General features: G+C 42.2%; 1 protein-coding gene across 3 annotated transcripts in view; it reads right to left on the bottom strand.

Moving 5' to 3' along the window:
* LOC138262001 (synaptotagmin-like protein 2) overlaps positions 1-27513 on the bottom strand; it is a 482740-nt gene that overhangs the window by 296261 nt on the left and 158966 nt on the right. For all 3 annotated transcript variants that reach the window (XM_069211640.1, XM_069211648.1, XM_069211658.1), the window contains exons 2-3: positions 25230-25771; positions 8450-8601 (exon numbers count right to left, since the gene is read on the bottom strand). In XM_069211640.1, coding sequence (XP_069067741.1) covers positions 8450-8601; positions 25230-25354 — 277 coding nt within the window. In that variant the 5' untranslated portion in view covers positions 25355-25771. The remainder of the gene's footprint in view (positions 1-8449; positions 8602-25229; positions 25772-27513) is intronic.

The following is a 27513-nucleotide window of genomic DNA, read 5'->3' as shown; positions in this document are numbered from 1 at the left end:
ATATTAAAGGCAGGCTGGTCAGCAGCACGACTTTGCAAAATCCCCCTGGTAGGCTAAAGTCCTTACAATCGCCGAAGATATCTGCATCAAACTTTACTTAATGAGCAAGCCGGGCTACCGTTAGAGTGGTCCGGTGGGACTAAGTGAGACATCTGACAGTACAGTTTTTACTACACTTGGATAAAAGTCGTGTCAGGAGAGATTATACTGAAATAGTTCAATACGTTATTGTTTTCCAAGCAACACTTGCCCTCTCCATGTGTGCTTGAGCTTATAGTCTCCAAGCAAAAATATTGACAAACAGACAACTTTATAGCACAGTGTCACCAAAAATGAGCTAAAGAACTGCATATCTGTAATAGACAATTAAAATATTCTGGTTCTCCAATATCATACTGCCTACCATTTTCTGAAAAGTGTATAACATTTTTTCACTTCATTTTCCATTGTGTCCTTTCCAAGTAGAGTTAGAGTTCTGTAGAAGAATGGACAACTCTGAAATCATACAAATCTTACAACACCAGACCATAGATAGCAGGGCCATACATCCAACAGGTACGTACAGCAACACTACTGCTCAGTTGTACAGAGATTACACATTCAGACAACTAACAGGATACACCAATCTGAAATTCAGAGACGTACCAAGGATGCTGTGGACTCTAATGAAAGCAATGCAAACAGGCTCGCGACCACAGTTTGGTAGTAAACAGCCATAATCGGGGTCTAATGGTTGTTCGTAGCCCTGGGCCCTTGTGTCACAGCATCTGCTGTGCTGTTTGATAGCTATGCTTGTGCTTAAATTCCCATTCTTCATATTTTGTATTTCTTTAAATATATTTTTATTAATTTTCAAAAAACAAAACCATCACAGATTGTCCTTGTTCTTTATACACTAGCATACTCCTAGTGGGAGAAGAAAACAGGAATATCGCTTTGTGCTGAGAGGAGCATTACAATAGATTCTCATTCTTCAGACTGCAATAGTGACATTGTTGCAGGAAGTTTTATCAACATAGCTGACGAAATGCCACTGCACAAGTCGTGAAATAACAACCACAGCAGTAAATGCCCTCAAAACCATCAATAATCCGCTTGAAGTAGATGTGGCTTATAGTTGAAATATCAACTTTAAACATATTTTAGAAATGTAGTTATTTTGAGTGTCAGAATGTCAGTTTTGATACAGACATTTCATATGAAATAAAGTAAACCCAATGTCAATAAATAAGCTCGAATACCCCATACAGAAGATTACCATTAGAATGACAAATCTATTTTTGTTGCAAAAGATCAGGTTTTAAGAAAGTACTTGTATGGCACCAAAGGTCTTGCCCTTTTCACCTGTGCCACACTTAAACACATTCTGCCTTTATGTTATCACCTTCAAGTACCAGGGATGCCCACTATATGGTATGAATTTACATCATCATTGTGCCTGAAATAGACAGAATAGAGTAATTAGGTCAGAAATGGCCACAGTAGTTCAAGAAGTGGCAACACTGTACTAGGGCTACTATCATACAAGAGATACTAAAAACTTTTGACACTAATGCCCACAATATGTCAAGATGAACACCATTAGGCGGGGTAACCACAATGTTGCCGAGAATAGTAACAAGTTACCACGAGTAGTCACATTATGTCAAGAAAGTGCAACTATTGTGTCAGGAACAGCCAGAATATTTCCAAGAATGCACACCTCCTGCCAATGAAGGGTTACTCTCATTGCAGGGATAGCCATAATGCTGTCACCACAAATGTTCATCGTAGGTTAGGTACAGTCACCATTAGACCGGGGTGAGGCCCCTACCACCTTGAAGATATTCTCACTCACCCAAACTCTCCCACATACACACACAGATGTATCTGCATCTATTCATGTGTACATGCACCCTAGTATACACCTATACAAACAGGCACACAATCATGCATAGACTCTCAGGCTTATTTTTCATACCAGTTCCATCTCACCTTTTAAGCTTAGCAGTGTTCCATCTCACCTTTTAAGCTTAGCAGTGTTCCATCTCACCTTTTAAGCTTAGCAGTGCTGCAGACTTTCCTCCTTTAGCCTGTGTCGGGGCAGGGATGAGTGGAACAGTGCCGGAGACATAAGGGAGCGGTCACACCTGATAGCTTCCATTTGACCTTTTCTGGTTTACAATTGCTCTCAAGTGAGAGGGATCAGGGAGGAGAGGTCTTTCCCTGATCGCAGGTTACTGGTTGCAAATGTTTTTCCATTTATGTTGCATGTAGGAGGGCTCAGTCACACGCAGTATACATGCATGCAGTACACTGCTGTGTGCGTCTGCAAAAGAGTCATTAACTCGGCTGATGCCCTGAATTCAGCTTATTTAATACCCCACTTGTGTGGCGGATGGAAAGTTGTGTGATTTCACACACCACACATTCACAGGAAAGCTGTCACTTGTGACCGTGCCAACATTTGTGGCACACAGATTTGGGAGAATGTGTAGACCAATGGACAAGAAAAAATCTGAGAAAGCTATATTTGGAACACTTGGTTAACAAACAAGCTTGTGTACTTCTAACAGCTACAGCGCTTATGGTAAGAAGGAACTCAGAGAACCTGAAGCAATACACCTCAGGAACCACAGTAATATGTAAGCACTCTAGCCTGATCTCTCTTCACAGTGCTTCGTTTTCTCTATTTAATCTGAAATACTCCTTATATAATAATCCTTGACAATTTGTTTTCAATTATTTTCAGTGGAAGTGTAACGAATACAGTTTCCAGTCTCACATTCAGTGGAAGAACGCAAGTCTTGGTAAAATAACAACAAACACATTGAAGACGTGCTGAATAATTAAATCCAATGACGGCTGCTCAAGTAAGGATGACCAGTCATCTTCTGATTTATTACCATAATTAATGACTGTAAGGATGAATGTCCAGGCGCTATGTGAAGGCATATGTCACCATACCCTTTCATTCAGTTTTCTGACTGACCCATTTGTTCCTCCATGGTGCTTAATTTGTAAATAAAAAGGTGCCGGTGCCCAAAGCCCTCCTCTTAAACATGCAGCTGCTGCAATTAAATGTGCAAACACGGAATACTGAGGCAGCGTAATCCTGAAGCCATCTCAGGCCTCTTCAATCCATACACAGCCACTCCCTGCCCCTTCAGCTCACTCTTGCTGGTTTTCCCCTTTGTGACGCTTTTTTGTTTTTCTCTTCCTCCATCCTTCCCATATGTGTCTTTTGCTCGCAGTAAATGCTTGGGAAAGAAAAATAAGCGCCAGCCCCCAAAAATAAGTGCCGGTGCCCCGCACTGGAAACAACAGGCACAAACTAAGCACTGTTCCTCCACTGGAAATGAACAATGGGCCACTCTCTGGATGCTCATTGTATGTTTGTGGAGCACTACATCTGTGTCCCACAGCAGATGGTAGTTACTGTCACTTAGCCAGACTTGAAGACTGCTGGTAACAGGGAGACACATGACCTTTTACAGGTACTGCTAGAAGACTATACTGCTTTTTCTGGGTAAACTTTATTCAGTCTCCCATTACCGTGGTCTTTCCCCTTTCCCATGAACGTAACTTGCACATGATCTGTCTGGAGAATGTTTGTGATATGGACGTGTCGTGCAACACTGTATATTGCATGAGATGTTCCCTTACATGTTACAGCCGATCCAGCTCACCTGTCACCGAAGCAGAGCTGAGGTTTGCCTCAGAGAGCCATTGGTGGTATCACTCGTCTGGGTTCTGGCTGCTACAAACAACAAGCATTGAGCCTACAGACCTGTCGGATCACAAAGGACTGACCTACGCACCTGGGCAGATACGATTCCTGGTTTGCAAGAGGGTCAAGGACCTACCTACAGGAGGCAATCCAGTACTAAGAGAGTGGTGAGCCTGAACTACCCACACCATTCAGTGCCATCCCTGACTTGGAAGGAGTTTGTACATCCCTCTGCATCCTGATAGAGATGCAAGAATTATTTCCTGTTCACCCTGGGTCTTAGCATTGTGACCAATTGGCTGAGGCAGTTTGGGCTGATTCCGGAACAGGTTGTTTACTTCCACTCAGACGATCAACCAAAAAATGATGATTACATGAGTGACTAACCTAAATTTAAATTCCAATTCTAGATGCTACCTGGACCAATGGGTCTATTGGGCGCATCAAGTACCTCATGGATAACATTTTTCAACCATGATTAGCTGGTATATGAATGCTTAAAAAAAATATGAATATGATATGTTTGTTTAAAATACAGTCTCCTGCGCTCGGGCGTTCTGTGGATGTTCACCCATTCTCAGCACCAATAGTCCCTCTGTTGTGATGTTCAACATGAAGGTTGGTGTTGCTGGAACTGATCTTCTCTTGCACTGCATCTGATGTTACCCTTTCACAGACACCCTGAACAGTATACTGGAACTTTGACTTCATAAAAAGTTCTTTGAAACCCCAAAACTATCATTTTTTTCTGGGTGGATCGCCCTGTACAATTTGTGGGAGGTGGGTGTTTACATTAATTTTTTTTGTGGTTTGTGAAATTTATGGCAGATTTGTAGCCACCTCAAGCGCAACCCGCTGCTATTGAACAAGTAGGACAAAGGGTTCATGTATCATAGACCATCTAATACAATTCTACATTATATCTGGCACCTATAGGTCCATTTGCCAACACTGTAAACCAGTGGTTCACAACCTGTGGTCCAGGGATCCAGGGGGTCCGCAAAGCCTCCTCAGGAGGTCTGTGACTGCTTAGAAAATTTACTAATATTAACAGATTAATAAAGTGGCTAAATATACCACTGAAATGTTTAAAACGTACTGTGAATGTCATGGAATTTGAAACTGGAGGCTAAAAGTTAAACTGGTAACCTTAAATTGATTTGCGGGAGCCGGGGGCTGCATCAAACAGAGTATAGTATGGGCAATGTGTGGCTTCAATTGAATTCAGAAAAGCTCCAACCTTCCTATTAATTTTACAATTTGTATTGCTTTTATTTTATTTGTTTGCAAATTAAATAAAATGTGTTATCATTTGTGTATGTGTTTGATGGAATGCTCGTTTCTGTATTTTTTGTGTATTGTTTTGCGGTTCAAATCATCTACAATGTATAGGGCTGGGTCTCCGGCTTCGAGTAATGACTCATTGGGGTTCACGGGGTTCCAGTAGTGATAAAGTGGTGGTCCACAGAAGTCAAAAGGTTGGGAACCACTGCTGTAAACAGTTTTAATAAGAGGACTGAGACATGAATGCTTCCAAGGGCAGCCGAGAACTCCTACAACTGCCTGCATAGGATAACATTATCCAACAAGATATAAAGATATTTTGGGGCAAAATACTAAATGCTAGAACCATCTGGCTTGTGTTACGTTCATCATTTTACGTTAATAGATATTTATTTGCAACTATTGTAAATAAAGACCTACTCTTTTAAAAGCTATGGACAGTCATGAATGCCCCCTTAGTATGGTATCAGTTTATAGAAATAACCCACAATTTAGGGATTGTTTCAGGAAAATATTTGTAAAAAGTCCTAAACATGCTAGGAGTTTTCTCCGAGTTCATCAGGGCATTCTGCAATTTTCAGATGAGTCAGAATCTCCATTCTAAGTAAGACGCTGGTCCTTATGAACGCCCTGTGGTGGATGGACCACTGGCTAAAGGTTTAGGACACCAAAGCCAGCTGAGGATCTGCCATAGGAAAACAAGCCGTCCCCCACCTCAAAAATAAATCGAGGAAGCTGTAGGATTTGCAGACGGAACAGTTACTCATTTTTTTTCTGGTTGCACTGTAATTGCCGTATCCGAAATGGATCCCTCATAGATTCCACTGGGTTTGTAGTTTGCTGTGTGTGACTATAGAGTCAGATAATGTTAGAGGCTCTTAAGAATGATTTTACTTATCACCAACTTTGGTATGTTCAAACCTGTATGCACTTCAATGCTCAAGTTCGGTCAAGGTGACAGTCTTGTATTTAGAGGAGTGGAAGCAGCGCCAGCGGCGATCTGTTCTGGATGATGATCTTGTTACAAGGTTCTTACTATTTGCATTTGTTTGGAAAGTTCAATATCTAATGATTCTCAATTGTTGGCTTTATAAAATCTCACAAATGTATAGCTTTTTTCACACTGACAGCGTAAACATTCCTAAGTGGCACTTTTACCACATAACAACATCTACTGGCAGTACACATGAATAATTCAGTGGCAGTGTAATCACTTGAAGAGGAAAGCAGATACTAAAAATTATTACATTGTTTCAATGGTTTTTTAAGTATTGGCGGAGTTTGCAGTTGTAGGTTTTCTATTGTGGCTGCAAATTTAAATAATAGGACCCAGGTACAGATCAACATGGCCAATTAGTTTGTATGGAATTGCATTTAATTAGTGGATTTCATTAATGCTTTCCTTGTCTATAAATTAAGGGTGAAGCTGTCAGATGAAAGGCATTGATTTCGCAAAAAGGTCTGGAAGTTTTAATTATCAGTACAATGGAGTCCAGTCCCATCCACAGGCTATAGAGTCATTTGGATTGTTTACAGAAGTTTGCTGATAGTCATTACTTAAAAAACATATTATTAGTGAGAGCAAAGTAATGATTTTAATGTTCTTTGAGGGGGGGAAGAAAACTGAACAATTTTATTTGGCAATTACGTACCCAGGACTTGGAAGGTGTTGTTTCTTATCCATATTTGGGAAAAATATTTTCTGAAAATCGTTCTGTGAAAGAACACATTTTGCACTTATCTGAGAAAGTGACGGCACATACTAACGCACTCCTATCACTTTATAGAGGTCGAGGCTGCAGACACTTTATCCATTCACGGTCTGTGTATAATGTAAACATTCCCTTAACTTTACTTTATGCAACTGAAATTATGGATTTAAAATTATTAGACTTTCTTCATAAAATAAAGAAAATAATTGATACAATTTGCAACGTCAGTAATCTTGTACCATTTGAAGCCTTACTCCTAGAAATGGGGCCCCTATGTTAAGGGGCAGGCTGCAGTCCTTCACAGGGGCCACAGCATTTGCTTGGCAAAAATAATTCCTTTAGAAGCTTACTCTGTTCAGAAGCATTTGACCAATGTAGGACCACCAACATGTTTCTTAAGAATTTTAATAAAGCACTACAGCGCTTTGATATGAACAGTGTTGGACTTAAGGCAATGACTCGCTTAGCACTTAAGAACTTTCCAAAGCCTAGCATTAAGGTTATTTCAAGGGATTTAGATATTCTTCCATGTAGGGAAAAAGGAAGATGGCAGTAATTGTTTCTATATGTTCTGGGGCTTATTCCCAACCATATTTAAAATGTAATTTGGAACATGGTATTCATCAGTTTTTTTCTATTATTTCGATTGAATGTTCTGCCTTTAAATATTATTACAGGTGCGTGGTTGAGTGTGGCCCCTAAACTTAGATTGTGTAATCTTTGCGGGGTTTCCATACAAACTTTAGAGCATGTTCTTTTTTGTATGCCTCTCATTGTATAATAACAGCTGTTTATTGAAACCATTGTTTTTGAAATATGGAGTGCACACAGTGAAAGATGCCATGTAAGGTAAATATGATTTAATCCAGTAAATAAAATGATGTGTTTTAAAGTTTTTACATTGTTTTAATGTTTTTAGATATATAGTGAATATGTAATTTGTAGTCTATGTAAAATGGATCACATTGTAGATCTGTATCTTATAAATAAAACTGAAATTGGGTGTAAATCATATTCAATTTATGATTGCATTTCTTGATTTATTTCTGGTGATTTGTAAGGCAACATCTATTGGCAGAGCTGCAAAGTGGTATAGATTTCCACATGAATCCATGTGCTGTGTCAGTGGGTTCTACTTGTTTCTGTGCAGTCAAAATATAACACTGTAATGCAAATCATATTATCAATTGACCCAAGAAAAAATGATGCTATTACCAACAGAACCTTAGTGTTATAGTTACAAAACTGTTTTGCAATAAATATGAGTGAAGATTTACATTTCCATCTGATTATAACAGATTTAGGAGCCATACTTAGGGCAGACTGGCTAAACAAATATTTTGTTGTTACTGAAGAACCGATTCACTTTTCGTTTGACATTAAATATTGTCTAAAACTTTTACCCTCTTTAAAAATTGCAAAAGAAGGAGTTTTCGGACTGTTGTAATTCCCACAAGATAGGGATTGTTGCTCTGGACTCTACCAGGATAGATCTCCAGACCACTCAAAGTGGCAAACACAGGAACCCAACTCTGACGCTGCATGATCCTATCAGTTGGATACAATTTATTTGTAATGGATAATCTGTATCCACTCATTTTTAATGCTTCACGACAAAAGTCTCTCACAAACAGAAGAACAGAAGATGTGACCTGGATCAGCAGATAGTTCACATTTTACTTAAATCCTATGGTCAGTGCCTTACCTAGCAGAACTACTTCTGTGGTTCTCTTTCTTCACTTACTTTGTACTTTGCTTTTTTTCTTCCTGATTGAAACCCTCAGAAGATCAGACCCGTGTAAATCCTCTTCAAAGCGTTTAGCCTTCACATCTTCAAACCATTCTCCTGTGACAAACTTTTTCTTCTTTTCGTCGTTTAGAGAGGCTTGCAATCGTCTGAAGGAACGGAAATAAAGTCAAAATGCAAAATTAATCACAATTCTCGCAGAAGACACTCAGAGACTAATTCATTGTTGGTAAGAACATCAATTTATTAGCTGCAATATTATATAGTGTGGTGGGAAAAATCCCACCAGTGGATTCTACTTTTCATTGAATACTTCCTTTAAAAATTGTAGAAATATGAAAAATTCCCATTACAACCCAGCACTAATATATGTCCCTTAGAGATACATTCAAACAGTTTTGAGGTTGACTAAATCTGCCTGTTTTCCTCTGCTAAGCCTCTGATGATCTGTCGGCCATCTAATCTGTCTGTCCATCTATCCACCCATCCATTCATCCATGCTTACCCACAACCTCAATCACCCTGCTTACTGCACTCATCCATCCATCAATCCATATTGCTTTCTCCTTTGCTTTATTTATCCCCTTATTACTTATACCCTCTTTCTCATATACATGTGGGATATGGTTATGCATGTTTTGGTAAAGATTGGTAAATAAGAAAGTAAAAATGTGACAACCATCAAAACAAAGAGCCTCACCAAGTTTAATATTGTGCATACAACTTTTGTTAAATGTAAAATTCACTTCAGATATTTTTAAAATGTTAAGGACAGATTCAAAAATCCATATGTAGATTCCATTTAGGTAGGCAAATAGCTTAATTTACTAGAGCAAATTGACTTTTGCATTTCCCAAAATGTGAATTTACGCTCATAAATCTATTTACTCAAAAGAAAATGACCATAGCATGTGTGAACATTATATGGGAGTAACTTTGAGCTCTGGGGCAGGGGGTTGGAGGTCCTGGGTGAGAATATCATGGAAGTTTAGTGTAAACCTCCAACACTGTGACCTAGCATGTATTCAGAACTGTGGGTGGAATAGGGTGCGCTATCAATGAGAATGTTGAATTGTATAAGCTTGGATGCTCGAGGGAGATGTGTGGCCTGCGATATACAGTCTCTGAGCCAAAGACATGACACCCCCGCCCAGGTGAAGGCTTTGCCGCTGTAAGGCAAATGGAAGCGTGGCTGGATCTATGGCATGGCACCATTTGGAAAAGTTGATTAGAGTAGGGATTCTTGAATGTGGACAGTATGGATGTGAAACTGGTGTGGAACCAAGCAGAAGGTGTCCTAAATTGGAGAACCCACTCACTGGTGAAGGCTGGACACATGACTCCACAGCTGACCAACTCGGTGAAGGCTCAAGGAGCTGTGGATGTGATTTAATGGTTTCCTTAAACAGAGGAGCCTAGCACAAGTCTACCACAGCCCTGTCTCTTGTTTTGGTTCTCACCACCTCTCCTCAATGGAGCATGATTTTACCATCATTAATGGAATGCACTGCTCTGCACTAAGACTGCAGACCCCTCAGAGGCAGGAGACCTTGTTGAAACCATGTTGTAAGAAGGTTAGTGCTAGGTCAATAGCAAAGAATGACTAAAATCAAAAAATATAAAATAAGGAATAGAGAAGCAAGGTCAAGCATCACCAACTGCACTTTAGATGTTTTCAAATGGTCATTCTTGAGGTCCGGGACAATATAGATCACTTGTGTCCTCCTACCCCTCTTTTAGGTATTCAGTGCTAAAGGACAGCTCCTAAACAACTTACAGAGAGGAAGTCTGATGAAAACATCACAAAAGAGGTAGAAGTGATGAGATTTAGAGTGGAAAGAAGGGGCAATAACAGATCCATTCAACAGAGAGAGTCTCTCCGAAGGAGAATCCCTTTGTGTGGCTCCTACTCAAACCATCGACTTCCAGAAAGATGAACAGTCGATGTGAATCCATCAATCTTTAAATTCCTTAGACATCCAATCACAGTTACAACTTAATGGAGTTAAAAGTGAGCTTTTCATAATGGCTATATCAGCTTGAAGCAATGACTACCAAAAAGGTGCAAGTGCACCAAAATCCTGGAAGAAGGGTGGACATTGATGTTATTGAGAGAATGGAGGATCCATTCTGTATACATTGTTTGAAAATCACAGATATGGACTATCCAGGGGGTGTGGGCAAATAAGTGAAGAACTTGAACAGATATTCTGAAGGGAATGGTAGAAGATAAATTCAAGCACCTAGTTCAAGGGCTGCATGAAAAGAAGAGGAGTCAATGTACTATCCTCATTTGTGATAATATAGCATTTGGGGGGATGAAACAAAACTTTCAAACACTATAAAAACAAACACACAGAGTTACTGAGAAATAAAAACTCTGAACACACTGTGCAGAACCTGAGGACTGCCACAATCGTTTTGAATATTTATATTTTACACATAATTCACAAAAGTGTTTTCCGTTTTTTCATTCAGTAATTTTATGCTCACCTTATGGTTCACATTTCATAACTTTTGCAGAAAAGGCAATAATTGACTACTTAAAAACATAAAACATGAAATATCCTGAATGGGCTGTATGTCGGAATACTTGCTACAGAAATATTGTAGTATAGGATTATCGCAGGGAAAATATTGATAACAAAAATATTGTAAAGGTAATTATATCTTGGTAGGTATGGGTCTATATAGTTTGAATATCTATATATTGCCCAGGTATATATATATGTGGATTTAAGGATAGTGAATGTATTCTTACCTATATATACTTAAATTGTGTTATACAGTGGTTGACAATATTTTTGGTACAATATTTATGTAACACACGATTTAAATGTTGATTTTCTCGTACCATACCAACAAGCCTTTATGCTAGTTAGGGTATTTCTACATTACAAAAAAAGTAGACATAACACATAAACGAAATTGGAAAAATAGACCAGCTCATTACATCTTCGCCATCAACAAAAGTAATAGCTGGAGTATATTACCCCCTACATAAGTGTCACGATAGATGTCTTTCAATATTCTTCCTGCTTAATCGTTTTTACAGTCATCTTTATATAACGTCTGTTAGCTTCCCGTGAGACAAACAAGAAAGCAGTGATGTTATGTGTGTTTGTAAAGCACACTTTCACCAGTGAGGGTATCCTGACACTGTAGGTAGGATAACTCAACTGCTGCACCCTGTGACCCTATGACCAAATGTGGTAAACGACTTGCTAACACCAGTCATGTCGCATGTAAGCACAAATGGCACCAGTGTTGCTATAACACTGCTTTTCAGTAGCCTTACCTCAATCAATCAATCAGGTGTTTTAAAACACACTACTCACCAATAGGGTCTCAAGGCGCTGAGGGGGTGTGTCCTCAGGGATCAGCTGAAAAGCAAGGTCTTGAGGTCCTTCCTGAACTGAGGCAGCGATGGCGACTGCCTGAGATGAAGAGGTAAGGTGTTCCAACCTTTTGTTGCCAGGTATGTGATAGAACTTCCTCCAGCCAAGGACTTCTTTATGCGGAGTACATTGGCAATTGGAGAGGTCTGGAAGGGGAGTACCAGGTGATGCGGTGGTTGAGGTAGCTGGGTCCGCTGTCATGGAGGGCTCTGTAGGCGTGCACTCTCGACTGTGAGCCAGTGGAGGTTTTTCAGGTGTCCTGTGATGTGCTCTTGACAGGGAATGTTTAGGACAAGTCTAGCGGCAGCGTTCTAAATGTGTTGCAGCTTGCTCGGGTTCTTCTTGTCAGTTCCGGCATAGAAGGCGTTGCCGTAGTCAAGTCTGCTCGTGTTTAGTGTGTGTGTCACGTTTTTTCGGCAGTCGGTTGGTATCCATCTGAAAATCTTCCATAGGAGTCGGAGGGTGTGGAAACAGGTCGCGACGATGGAGTTGACCTGTCTGGTCAAGGTGAGCACTGAGTCGAGGATGACGCCGAGGTTTCGTGCGTGGTCTGTGGGGATTTAGGGCCTGCCGAGTGTGGAGGCCCACCAGGAGTCGTCCCAGGCTGAGGAGGAAGGTCCCATGATGAGGAACTATGCATCAGTATGACAGGAACCATGAGCACTATTACCCAGCACCCATTTTCTTGTACATTCAGTTGTTAGCAGCAAGTAAAAAATTCAATACCCTATCCATGAAAGTCACCTTTCTTACTTGGTGATGCTATCTTGCCCTTCGTTCAGAGCTTCATGCTACATGCCAATATCAGTCGTAATATCTCAATGTAGCACAAAAGTTCCTAGAATTGGGATGTGTTGTATTCAGTGTCATCCTGAGGATTTTTGGGATCACAAGCAAAATATATTTTGAGAGCCCCTGTATGGAACAACTTTAACTTTTATTCCCTATTTCTTGCTCATTCAAGGATGAATTATGCCTAACAATACAAAATATTATTCATCATTAACAAGGGCACAATAAAGCCTGGACTGACAGACTTGCTCCTTATAGTTTAACAAAATGGTGACACCGTAGTGGCAACAAGTCCATGATCTGACATTCTTACTCCACATTCACCATTAGTCTATGTGGAATTTGACTTTGGTGATGCTACAAAATCACCTTTAGGCTGCCCCGAAACCTCTTGAAAATTCCCATTCCCCTCATTAATATTGTTCCAAACAGGGATGTTGGTGTCAACCTGGCTGCATCGTGGTTCTTCCAGAATATTTCCATTTTTTGCTTTCCTCAGGCCAATATTTACTTAATGATGCCTTCCATAAAGAAATATCAGCAGTGTGTTCCACATTCCTTTTGTTTCACTGACACTTTTATGTGCCAAAGCTAAGTTATAAAATGCACAATAACACTGAATGTTTGATTCATTTTGCAGAAAGAAAGGTGGCAAAAAGCAAAATGCCATTTTGCCCATGTTTGTTTACTACAGGCATGTAATTATTGATCCATGATGGAAGCATCAACGGGAGATTTTCAGGGTATTCACAAGAAATAATTTTCATGCAATGATGTTAAGTTGACTTAGGGCCAGATATATCATAGGGTTTTACCCATTCTATGTCTATGGGAAAATGTGTTCGTACATATGGCCCTTAATTGGCTCCTTATCTTCCTACTCACCCATCCCTTTCTCAGATGAGGATGGTGCACTTGTCAGACAGTCCTCTACTTGCTTAGATACCAAATGGCTTAACTCCTCTTGCTGAGACACCCTCATTCAAATGCTTCTCTTGCTCGGCGCACCAGTCCACCTCCCGACGCCCTTGCGCCACTGTGGGAGGCTCCGGTGTTTTCGAGCGGGATGCTATGTCTCGTTTTGCCACCACAGTGGCTGTACCAAGCAGGATTCAGTTCGCCCCGGTGCCTTCCACCCCTTTAAGCACTCCCAGTATCAACACCAGTGGCGAGAGGTCCACCATCCAGCCCAACACCTCTGAAAGTTCTGCGGCCACTGACACCCAGTACTGCTGTATGACCAGACCATGTGGTAGATGTCTGTGAGCTGAGAAGAACAATGGAAGCACCCAAGACGTGTTATCAGACCTGCCCTAAAGAGATGGTCTTAAGTAGGGTATGCACAGTGAAGATAGTAGCTGTGTACCAGTCTCACTCTGAAGGATATCACATTGATTCTGACGGCCATCACTGCGTCTGTCCAATCATCATCTTCAAGACTATCCCTTCCAACGAGTTCTGAGCTGACTCATGGTGTCAGAAGAGTTAATGAAAAGCGTATTGTAGATCTGGGAGACCACTCCCTTCTCAAGGGCCCCCATCATGGTCCCAAGTGACCAAAGCATTCCAAGCCACCACCTTCCTCAGCCACCTGCTCTACCACAATGGAGTCGGTTGTTCTGTTGGTGAATATAGTTTTCTATTCAGTGTGTCGAAGTGTCGCCCTCCAGCCGAAGAAGACCATCTAGGTCACCCACGGAATGGCAGTGGAGACGGTGTCACCATCATGTATGGCCATTTGACCCCAGAACCCAGCGAAGCAAGTTTGACTCTATATAGGTGGGGTCCCTGAGGCAATTGAGGTGTGTAGATGGGTGTGAAGGCCTTTATACAGCCACCTAATTAAATGTCTGCCGGTGTCCATTATGTGCATTGCCTTAACAAACAAGTGTGTTGTGAGGTCAGCACCTATTGGTGCCTAGTGTGTCCAGAAGTAACATAATATATGGCATGTGTGAAGAAATGAGCTCTGGGTAGATCGTGGGTTTGCATGAAGTTCTGATGAGACTGTAGTAGGCCATCCTCAAAGAGATCATCGATCACGGTCACCAGTATCTCTTCCCATGGCGCCAGCAGCGTGGACGTTAGTATACCCATGGGTGTAGGCAGGCCACATAGGGGGATATTTGGGGCATAGGGTGGTGTATTGTGTGTATAGTTGGGCGCTTGTTTCCAATACAATATGGCATTATGTCAATTAAAATAATACCACAGCACTCAGAGTCAGTCCACAATTATTGTAAGTCCTCAAAATTAAAGGTTCACGGAGAACAGGTCAGATTCAATTATTTTACTGACATGTAGAAGTGTCAGTTCTTCACAGGGCATACGTTATAATATTGACAGGCAACATGTGTTTTGTCACCCTTGTGACTTTTTCAAGGCTAATGGTGGCAGAAGTGTTCACAATTGTAGTAGTGCTGTTGCGAAGATATCCAGAAGAATTCAGAAAACAAACTGCGATTACACTCTTGAAGTAACTCAAAGAAACTCCAAAAGCTTCTTCGTTAGAATCAGTCACAGAAAGAAAAAATGTCAAAGCCTGTCATATAAATGAGTGTCAAAATGTATTTGTACCCTTATTTCATAAATCACCTTCAAGGACTTACTCCTGCAGCTGGGTTTTTTGCTCAGCTAAATTAAACGTAGGTATCCAAACTTAGGTAGCAGGATCGGACCTTTAACTCTGAGTCTGGTTTACCGCCATTGCAGAAGGGGGATTTAATAATGCATACATAGAAATATCCGGATTCCGATATTTTAAAACTGACCCAGCTATTTCTTAACTCAATAACGAAGCGTTAAAATACATTCCTGAGATGCGGATTATTAAAAATGATTTAGCGCGTCTCCCGGGTACATTGTGGTGCTGGTTCTGCATGGCTGGGGATCCGCCCAGTTGTACATGGTTAATTTGCGTTGATCTAATCAGCTTAGCAAACCCCTGCAGTAAGGAAGCAAACAATGGCCGTTGTTTTTATTGGGCTATATTTTTTTACTGTGAGGAAACCAACCTTCCAAAGTACAGTAACTGGCGCCCACAGAGGGCCATCCCGCAGTGTCTTCAAGCATAATATGTGATTTACAGACTTGGGAAAGTGAGGGATGTGCCACCAGAAGTATCCTGTGTGCCTGGAGCAGTGGTTCTGTAGGAGAATATATTTTTGACCAAATTACAGATACCTGTTCCCCATATTTTAGGAAGAATCAGGTCTTGGATGTCTACCCAGTGGTTCCCAACCTGTGGTCCTAGGACCACTGAGGGTCTGCGAAGCTCCTCTAGGGGTTCGCGACTGCTTAGAAAATTAAATAATATTAACAGGTTAGGTCACCAGCTTTCAGTAATAACTCAGTGGGGGGGTCCTCGGATTCCACTAATGATTGTGTGGGGGTCCCCGGGTTTCAGTAATGATAAAGTAGGGGTCCACAGAAGTTAAAAGGGTGGGAACCACACTGGTCTACAGAATGCTGTCCCTCAGCTATCACTTTACTGACACACATGGAGAAAGTTGATCAAAACCCTCAAAACGTAATCAGTAGCTTTATGGAATAGATGAGCCTCCATTACTGAGCCCTGTTGTCCTCAATGGATTCCAAACCCCCGCTTCAGAGCGGGTAGTACCTTCAGCAGTGGAGGCTGGCAACCCTTGAGAGTGGGCACCAAATGATGCATCTTATAACACATTTTGATAAAGAATTTCGTCAATTTACTAGAGATTTTAAAGGCAGTTCCGAAGAGGCACGCTTGAAATGTGCACATTCTTCCGAGTAAGCTTCCCTGTTTTTGGGTGCAGCTGTATACATATATTCGAGTTTGTACAACAGCCATGTTTAAACACATAGAAGATTTTACACAAAATCTAAATTATGTACTGCCACCTTACCTCTCCAGAATCTGAAAAAATGAAGAAATGAAGGCCCGTATTTTTCACTAAGAAAGGTGCATACTTAAGTTTAGCAGCATATTCACAAAAGTGGTATCTATTACAGGATGTACCGTCGCACTAGAAAAAGAGTCAGCGGTGTTTACCACTTGAGTTATGGGTCTTGGTGCTGGTCAGAATAATAAAATAAAAAAACTTTTCCCTAAAACACAATATCCATCCAGCCGGATATGTTTTGCCAACACAACGACATAATAGTTTAAGGGGCTGGCCCATGGGCCGGGACAGGGACGGAGGGGCAGTGCACACCACTCCCCCTTCATTGCGGATGTATGTTTGGAGGGCCGCCTCAGGCCGGCCAAACACACATGCGCACAAGCTCTCTCTAACCTGGCGCTGCATTGCTGGAATGGAGAGAGCAGGCACAGGCTCCCACTTTGGCATGAAGCGCCCTGGCTGAGCACTCCATCCAATCCTACCGCTGCTTCATGCTGCCAGCAGCATGAAAGCAGCGTTAGGATTGGATGCAGGGCAGGCTGGGAGCCTGTGCCTGCAGTGACGACAGCAGAGCGGCTCCGTGCGGCAGAGCGAGACAGGTACGTTTTTAAATGTATTCTTGTGTTTTTTTTATTTTTTCGCAACCCCAAACCCCCCACCACGCCACACGTTGTGCTGCCCCACCCCTTTTCCCTACCCTGAGCCGGCACTGCTGGGCAGTAGAAAGCTACATTAGCATTACCTGGAGAGTGTTAAAAGAAATGCTCATGCCGGCCCTGATCTCTTCGTCTTCTGGCACTGTATCCATCCTCTCTCCTCCCTCTCTTCTCCCTCTGTGATCACTTTCTCTCTTCCATTCCCTCCCCCATCTCTGTCGCTCTCTCTCTCTTCCTCTTCAAGCCCTTATGTCTGCTGCAATTAACCCCAGGGAGCTGGGGAAAGTGACAGAGGTACCAGGACCGGTCCTAGGCTTTCAAAGCCGCCTCCAAGGGCTACAACCCACCGGGGACATGGCAAGTGGAATCAAAGCCTTTTCCGGCCCTGCTGATATCCAAGTACAAAGGAAGAGCAACCTGCATCAAGAGCCAGAAAACATGGTCAAACAGCACGTCACTTCCAAATAAAGCTGCAGACTAATTGGCCACATTGTAGTTGCTCCCACCCCTTCGTTCCTGAAATTGTCAGTGCTTGCAGGGCCAGTAGGATTTGTTTTCATCAAGTGCAGCCATTCCCACCAATTCCGACACCCCTGTCACGCTCTTTACTACAGTAAAAGTCTTGAAAGGGATGTCCAGATTATCTGGGTGAGGTAAGGTGACACTCCATCAAAGACTAGGGGGCTGCGTTCTCAGTCGCCCTGGCCCGCTGACATTGCACACATTCCGAGGACTCTGTGCATATTGGGCTGACCATGCCAAGGGCAAGGCCAGTCTGACAAAGGCACTTTACATCATTGCAGCATGCATCCTTGGGTTGCTCATGGGCAGGCAGAGTGCACCGTGCATTGAGAGCCACACCTCCTTCTCAACAACTGGTCTGAGACAAGCTGCAGGGAAACGGCCCAGCTCGGGCACAGAACATAAGGAACTGCCTCATAGCAGCCTTGCAAAACAGTAAGTAAAGCGGGACTAAGGCAAGGCTAAAAAAACATAACATTTCTTTCGGGAGAGAGTGATTTTGAAACTAAAACATATATTTTTTTTTATAACACATACTGTTTTTGTTCCAGACATATCAATGACCACATCAGTGAAGTGCCTGAAGTCCAACGTTCCGCATCAATATCTGATAATCACCACAGGACCGGACCCCTGTTATAATCGACATGTCATGCTCCCCCCCATATCCCTCCCGGTTGTCCCTCCGTACCCTCTGCTTCCTGTCCCCCTCATCCATGCGTCTGACCATCATTAGTTCCCGTTTTGCCATCCAGGGTTCGGGATTGCGTACTTCTCGTATCTAAAAGGATGCCTCTGTATTGGCACCAGTCTGCCCATCTTAGACCATGCTTCTGTGGGCAACCCCTTGCCGCATAAATGGAACCTCCAGACTCATGCAATGATCCAAGCCTCTCTTTCAGCCCTCTAGAAGTGAGGGGTCAACACTCTTCCATTCTTTGGCTACGTCTCGCTTAGCAACCACTAGCCCCGCCTAGAACACTTCTGCTTGTTGCATCTATAGACCAGGTCAACAGACACATTTAGTTGAGCTAATCTGGGGTCCTTTGGTATTCTTCAGCCCTATACCCGCCCCATGCATGCGAGCACTCCTTCCTTCCAGAGGGGCACCAGTCGCAAGGTAACTTTAATTAATGTTTCCAACACATGCACATCTCGCCTTTCTTCTAGAATACTCGACTCAGACAGCTATCAACCTCCTTATGTGTACCCAAAGCAACAAACAAAGGAGATTCATTTGACAACCAAGGCATCAGTGGGAGCTTTCGCTTAAAACTATGGGAACTAGTATTTGTAATTTGACAAACGTTAACAGATGCACAGTGGACATTATTAGTTGTGCAGTTTATGCATTTCTATTGGTGAATTATGTTCACAGAAAGTTTCTGCCTTGACCGGATCAAGGTATTTTGGGCCTTAGATGAGATAAATGTTTTCAGTCCTTTCCTTTTTGGTATCTATGTAGATATGCTACTCATATGTGCTCATGAGTGGAGCCACCCCAGTGGGGGGCACCAATAGTGCAAACCATGAATCCAATGCATAGAAAGCGCCCAAATTTCTGTCCAGTAAATTATAGTGCATTTGCTATAAAAAGTGCTTTGTTTACTTGCAATATATGGTCAATCACCATAGGTCTGCATTTTTGAATGAAAAAGAGCCAGGACGGAGGAGTACTGTTCTGTTTTTATTACTCAATTATTTTGTGTGTGATGTCATAGAGGGATCCATGCTTCTCCTATACTATGTGATGTTTATGTACTTCCACCTCTTTGCGTGATAACATTATCAGGTTGGTTTCTCCTTGATGATAACCTTGACCTGTTTCCTGCTCGTTTCAAATGTCTGAGAAACACTCAAGCATTGATGAAAGCAAGGCACCTTCAGCTCCGTGGCAGTAACACTGGGTCACTGTTGTGGGGACGAAAAGATTCTTCTATGGAGGAGGCTGCAGTATCACCTTCTGTTATTCACTGGGACATCCCATGTCATTGAAATTAAAGATTAAAAATAAGGAGATGGGGTTATTCTGGGTCTTTCTGGAGGACCTCACCCCTACTTAGAGATCCAGGCCTGCCTGCAGTTATCTCTGAGCAGTACTGCAGGTTTGCTGAGCAGGTGTCATGTTTAAAGCTCAGCAAAACGTATTTCAAGAACTAACCCCAAAAGTGGAAGGTTGTTTTCACTGAAGAAAAAACAAAAAATGGGCCAGATTAATGCACATGGGGGTATTATCCTTTTTCCCTGCCCATGTCTGCCATACCTTGGATGTTGGACATGAAAATGAGTGATGGGGATCCCACCCTCAATAGGGTGGAATAAATGTCACTGTGACATGGAACCTCTGTAGAGCATGGGCCACCAGGTCAGAAGTTTAGAAAAGCAGGAAGGGGAAGACCCCCAGGGACTATGAAACCTGAAAATGTCCTAATACCTAAATGAGACAGTATTACCTTAAATGTGGGTTATACCCGTAAACCCACAGTTGCAAAAAACAGGCAGATTACAATGTTGCAAAAAATTCTCAATGCGATAAATCTCTGATTTTTTAATAAAGTGAATAGGATCTGGATTTGATAAGTATTATAATAATTTTCTTTATTGAAAGCAAAGTTATGAGTCAGTTTCAAAATATCCAGACGGGCCCACTGGATAGTGAGGACCCCTTGTTTCGGTCAAGTTGGTAATGCACAATAGCTTTTCTCCGTAGTGAATCAGCAAGTCAGTCGACTGACTTGGATCATGCTGCCTGATGGGCAGAGGAACCACTTTGAACCTCAATGACTCCATAACTTAATTGTTTGCCCGTTCAAGATGTAGCCATATTGCTCATTCTCTATGAAACAAAGGTATAACTTTGCTTCACATGCTACCACACTTGTTCACACTAGAATAAGTCCAGCAGACATATTGGTTCTGCAGAACATACCTTTTCTACAACTGACAACAATAGGAGGAAAACAGTTCCGTTTTCTATTAGCCTTGAAAAAGCCCCAGGCATGCGCACCAAACGGGTTAGCTGGCTCAATTTCTGAAAATACTCTGCATCAAAAAATATAAATAAAAATGTTACATTATTATAATTGCAATACAGCTCAAGATCCTACTCGCTTTATTAAAATATCTGAGATTCATCTCATTAAGAATTTTTTTGCAACATTGTAAAATCTACCCTATTTACTTCAAACAAGTCAGAAGTTTAGACTGGTGGCACCATTAAAGGCTCTGCTGATGTAAACACAGCAGGTCGCTTGACTTTAAATGGAGTGGGCAACCACGAGCTTGGCAGGGCGGGAGCCCCACTGAATTAGGTCCATACTCTTGTTCCTCCAAACCCTAAACCAGACCTTTAGTGTGTTAAAGAAATGTCCTTAAATGACTTTGTGCAGAAAACGTTGAAGGATTTTTTCTCTATATATCATTTTTTTCTGAGGGATTGGATCTTGATTTTAGGGGCTGTCGCCTATTCGAGACAGAAGAATTGCATGTAGGTCTCCTGACAAAGCAAATGAACTGATTGTTGACAACCCAGAGGAATCATAAAATGAGAAAATGTGGTCTTCTAGCTAAGTGCAAGCTTTTGAATGTGATGACTTGGGTTCAAGTCCAAGCCTTGGCACTTCAATGATATTGTGTCATTCTGGGCAAACCACTTCAACTCTGTGTAATTGGAAAATAAATGTGTGGAATGCAGGGGCAGTCCCTCCACGAGGGCAGAGGAGCATCGCCCCGCTAAGAAAAATTACTCCAGGACAAAAAAAAAAACCGGTAATAAACTTTGTTTATTAATATTTTATTTTTCAGTGCCCCATCCTGAACCAAGTGTAAGGACGGGGCGGAGCAATTGCTGCTGAGTGGCAGCAGGGAGCTGCGCACTTGTTTAAAGTGTGCATGTCCCTTTGGCTGTCTGTCTTGCGATGGCTAGCCTGGCATGCGCACTTTAAACTTCTCTAACCCAGCTGCCTTAAGACATTTTCCCTTAAACGTATGGGAACTAGCATTTGTAATTAGCTAAACATTAATAGATGTACATTATTAGTTGTGCAGTTTATACATTTCTATTAGTGACTTATGTTCACATCAAGTTTCTGCATGGAGGTCTCCTGACAAAGCAATTGAATTGATTGTTGACAGCCCAGAAGAGTCCTGAAACGAGGAGATGTGGTCTAGTAGCTAAGTGCAAACTATTGAATGTGATGACTTGGGCTCCAATCCAAGCCTTGCCACTTTACAGATCATTGGCTCATTCTGGGCAAACCACTTTATCACTGTGTGCCCAGAAAATAAAAGTGTGGAATGTAATTGTATATTCAAAGATATAAATCCTTGCTTGATGTACACAATTATCTATCCTACAATGCACAACACTCCCCTACATCCCAGCTGTTTTCACTCTATATACATGCCTAGACAAACATATGTTAAGCTGGTCAGCAGTGTTAGAAGGAAAGTGTTTGTGCCAGGCCTTGCACTGTCATCTAATAATGATCAGGGCTATATTTTAAAATGTCCACCCTAACAGTGAACTGCGATAGAGGTATGTCCTGAATATCTGTATATACCTCTACAGTGATTTGAAGTGCCAATCGTCCCTTTGATATTTGTGATCAGAAGGGCTAAGAATCATGTTTGTTCCAAAGATTAACCTATCCCTATGGAACCTAGGGATCCAGGTTATTTTAGGCCCTGGTCTCCAGGAGGCATGGTCTCCTTGGGTGTGATCCTCACAGATATCTGAGGAGGAGACCGCAGAAAGCTCCTATTCCAGTCCACATGCAAATGGTGCTGGGTTGCCAGGAGGAATGTACCTTGTGGCTCGTGCTTCTTTGCAAGTTACCTGGCAATAACACCATTTTGTCGGCTAAGAAGGAGTGGGTATAAATGTGTAAGGTGACTAGACCTTTAAATATACATTCGAGGCATGCTACTGGTTGGGGCCACACTTTTGCATCAGCAAACAGACACAAATATGATGGACGGAATGCAGAACCAATCCAACATTCACCCTCAGTCACAGATCTGGGTTTAATCCATCAATTATTTTGCTCACCATGCCACCCCAGTTTGGACCCAGCCAAATACAATCAGTCTTGACCCTGTTCCCCGGGGGAACAGTCCAGCCTGGACTGCCAGGCCAGGTTTTCCCTGGACCAGAAACAAGCATCCGAGGACTGGTTTCAAGCATTCTAGGACTGGTTTCAAGCTACCCTTCATCAGGCTAGCTTGAATCCAATGGCACAGTTAGCCCGGGACCCACGTCTTGGCATACCCGGCGTACTTATGGCAACAAAAGCAAACAAACACAAATGATGGACGGAATGCGGAACTAATCAAACATTGACTGCCAGTCACAGATCTGGGTTTAATCCATCAATTATTTTGCTCATCATGCCAACCCAGTTTAGACCCAGCCTTATGCAAATCAGTCTTGACCCTGTTCCCCATGGGAACAGTCCAGCCCGAACTGCCAGGCCAGGTTTTCCCTGGACCAGAAACAAGCATCCTAGGACTGGTTTCAGGGTATCACCCTTCATCAGCCAGGTTAGCTTGAATCCAATGGCACAGTGAGCCCTGGACCCACGTCTGGGCATACCCGGCGCACTTATGGCGACAAAAGCAAACAAACACAAATGATGGACGGAATGCGGAACCATTCAAACATTCACCCCCAGTCACAGATCTGGGTTTAATCCATCAATTCTCATGAGGAACAGGGTCATGACTGATTTGCATATGGCTGGGTCCAAACTGGAGTGGCGTGGTGAGCAAAAAAACAATGGATTAAACCCAGATCTTTGTGACTGGGGGTGAATGTTTGTATTGTTCAGCATTCCATCCATCATCTGTTCTTTTTGCATTTGTCGCCCCAAGTGGGAAGGGTATGCCCAGTCATGGGTCCCCTGCTCACTGTGCCACTGGATTCAAGCTAGGCTAGCTGATGAAGGGTGATATCCTGAAACTGGTCCTAGGATGCTTGTTTCGAGGACCTGGCTTGGCAGTTTGGGCTGGACTTGTTCCCATGAGGAACAGGATCAAGACTGATTTGCATATGGCTGGGTCCAAATTGGGGTGGCGTGGTGCACAAAAAAACAATGGATTAAACCCAGATCTTTGTGACTGTGGGTGCATTTTTGCATTGTTCAGCATTCCGTTCATCATCTGTTCTTTTTGCATTTGTCGCCCCAAGTGGAAAGGGTATTCCCAGACATGAGTCCCGTGCTCACTGCGCCACTGGATTCAAGCTAGTCTAGCTGAAGAAGGATGATACCCTGAAACCGGTCTTAGGATGCTTGTTTCCTTTCCAGGGAGGACCTGGCTGGGCAGTTCAGGGTAGACTGTTCTCATGAGGAACAGGGTCAAGACTGATAAGCATATGGCTGGGTACAAACTGGGGTGGCGAGGTGAGCAAAAAAACTATTGATTAAACCCAGATCTTTGTGACTGTGGGTGAATGTTTGCATTGTTCAGCATTCCGACCATCATCTGTTCTATTTGCATTTGTTGCCCCACGTGGGAAGGGTATGCTCAGACGTGGGTCCCGTGCTTCTTGCACCACTGGATTCAAGCTAGCCTAGGTGATAAAGGATGATACCCTGAAACCGGTCCTAGGATGCTTGTTTCCGGTCCAGGGAGGACCTGGCTTGGCAGTTCGGGTTGGACTCTTCCCAAGAGGAGCAGGGTCAAGATTGATTTGCATATGGCTGGGTCTAAACTGGGGTGGTGAGCAAAAAAATGATGAATTAAACCCAGATCTTTGTGGCTGGGGGTGAATGTTTGCATTGTTCAGCATTCCGTCCATCATCTGCTCTTTTTACACTCTTGCATGAGGCCTCCTGAATGCCCCACCATGTCAATATATGTGTTGTCCCATATCCCATGTCAATGGGAGTGTTCTTTTCCTTATCAATTAATGCTCAGAAAGTACATAATAACCACCAAGATATCCAAATTAATTTTCTTGTTAGTGGCATACATTCACTTTGAGCTTTACTGCAAGGTAGAATTAGGAAAATCACATAGCATTTGTATTATCAAATCTTTACATCCAAGCCACACTGATGCGTTGACGTATTGTTCTAAAAGCAGAGATGGGTGGATACAACTGTAATTGTCGTTCCCATAGTGTATCTCAGGTGACCTCAGCCATCCTTCCTCTCTATAAAATTCTTTATAACTCATTTTGTTAGTTAATTCGCATGACGGAGAACTCCTGTAAAAATGTGTAGATTTCCCATTAAGGGTATAGATGGTTACAAAGGAACTGGTGACCTGCACCATGCATCCTCATTGACCCATGCAATTGTTTTTCTACATTATGTTTGCTGTTGTGAACCTAATTCAATAAACTGTGCAGTGATAATATGACCAGTATTGTTATCTGTTTAGCTTTCCTCAGCTAGCTTTTACTTGTTGTGCTTGACATTCTAGGAAAAGCAGCATTGCACAAAAGACACATGGACATACCACATTCTATTGCTTAAAATATGGTATTTGTTTTCTATTTTTTCATACATGCCAAATATCATACCTGATTCGGTCACTGTCTTTTTTCTTCAGTTCTTCATCCCTCTGCAGTACATGCATGAGCTTCTCATACTCTTCCTCCGTCAGAAAGCTGAGATCCAACATCTTCTCTCTGCTGTTCCTCTTCATTCGCCCAAATCAAGATGTCTTCAGGCCTTGTTGGGCAACAGCATTGTAGCCTGTGGCTGTTGGGCTCTTAAAACTTCTATGCCAGTTCTACAACATGCCCTCTGTGATCAACACCAATTTTAAGGACATGCTGTTGGTCCAAGTGCTACTTGAGGTCGATTAATTTCTCTTTCACATGGTCATCTAGGCAAATTTTCCTTTATGACATAGAAGGCTTGCCAGATAGTCCTTCTTTTCTATTTCGGCCATGCAGCGCTATTGTGTTCTTCTGACAAGGTGGAACACGCACACTCCTGATTCACTTTGTCACTCAGCGATTGATTATCGATACCCGCAGATGGCCACATCACCGAGAGGACCTTCTTGCATGACCTTTCCCTCCATCAACGAAGAAAATCCAGGAGCTTTCAGCCCCAGCTGCAAGAAAGGGAAAAACACAATTAGGACGTCTTAGCGAAAAAACGTGGCATATGGTGACTAGATGTGTACACCTGGGCGGGTATTTGCTCTAGAGAGGAACTTGCCAAGTGAGCTGTCCTGTTTATTCCCAAGTCTCTGGCACCTTCAGTGCCTTTATGCAAATGTCATAACAGACTATTTCGGGCTGCTTTATCAGAGAAAGCTAACAGCTGGCGACCAAGACACCTACTAACATCTTATTGGTTCACTCAATCTCTAATGCTACAATGGTGTCACCTTGCTAAATGCAAAGGCAGTGGGGTTGTTCAGGTAAAATAATACCATTTCTTAACAAAACATAATTTCGGGTGACCAGTAAAACTGAAGCATGCACGGTAGCTAGGACTGCAAACTATGTGTATGGTGTCGTGCAAATATACACAGTTCTTTGAGGAAACCTACTGAAGGGTGGGGCTGGTGAAAGGCTAAAGCAGGCGGGTCCCTCCCCACGCCACTTCCTAATACAGGTCTCTTCCCAGCACGTTATTGGGTAATGAAGTGTTCCGCGTGGGCGTTGGCGCGCGGTTACCCGCTTGACATATGGCGGAAGGGAATTGATGTCACAGACGTTGGAACTGCACCTGTCAGCCCTTCCCTATAATGGGTGTGCTCACACTCCAGGGTTTCATTTGAAAACACACATCCACGCGGGATCTGTGAAAGCTCTGATCTGTCAAACACAAAGCCTGCCTCCTACCTCGTACCTAATGCATATACCCTTAGGCTGTCCATTACATTTAATAATACGTCCACATTTTTGACAAGCCTTTAATTAGTACGTTGATGTTGTTTCAACATATGTCGCAAGTCAGTTCGCTTTGGTGCAAAGGTTAGATGCTTGATTTCCATTAAAAAAACAAACACCTGCAGAGAGTAGACATCTTTTCACTTCAAAACAGGAAAAGTCACTATATAAATGGTGTTTATGGCAGGCTGGGACCGTGCCAGGTTTCCAGAATATTGTTTTACAATAGGTCTACATTAAGTGAATCTAAAATGAACTCAATTAAATCGTCTGTAGTCATCCTGAAAATTTGGCAAGGATCCGACCTTTCTATACATATGTTGGATATAATCTTTTAAAATCATAGCAGTGCAAAATTCACATTTTCCCACACGCGTTTGTTGACAGATTCTGCACTATTTGGAGCTTGTCAATTTTACAAAGCATGCATGTAGTTGAAAAATCAGGTATTTTTTGGCAAAACAATTTTCCCACAAAAATATTTTTTGAAAGCTAATTTTTCTGATAAAAGTGAGACTTTTTGGGGGGGTTGTTTCCCATGAAACATACTTTTGTGGGATAAAAAAAATCTGTAAAAAGAATCCCTTTCTGCATTCTTCAAAGCCAGACAACTTGCAAAGTTTTGATAAAACTTAATGAACTTTGTGGAGAAATAGCTTCACAACTTTGCATATCTGTGACATGGAATCTTTCACATATTTTAATCCTTTTAAACTGTGTTATTCTAAGCACATTGGCAGGACTAAGGCCAAATATGTACAGTAATCCCTATCTACGGGTACATTTTACTGTGCAGTGGAGGTAAACATCCACAAATATTACCTCCCAATGAAGCCTACTCTAATGTTTCACAGGAACAAGCATTGGACCTCCTTGATTCCTTAAATAAATCTACCTGTTGTAACTGATCAATTTGGAACTTCACTAGTAACAGAGGTGTATAGAAGTGATGGAG

This window comes from Pleurodeles waltl, chromosome 2_1, assembly GCF_031143425.1.
Source record: "Pleurodeles waltl isolate 20211129_DDA chromosome 2_1, aPleWal1.hap1.20221129, whole genome shotgun sequence".
In the NCBI taxonomy this organism is placed as follows: Eukaryota; Metazoa; Chordata; class Amphibia; order Caudata; family Salamandridae; genus Pleurodeles; species Pleurodeles waltl.
This window is presented reverse-complemented; position numbering and strand designations above follow the sequence as displayed.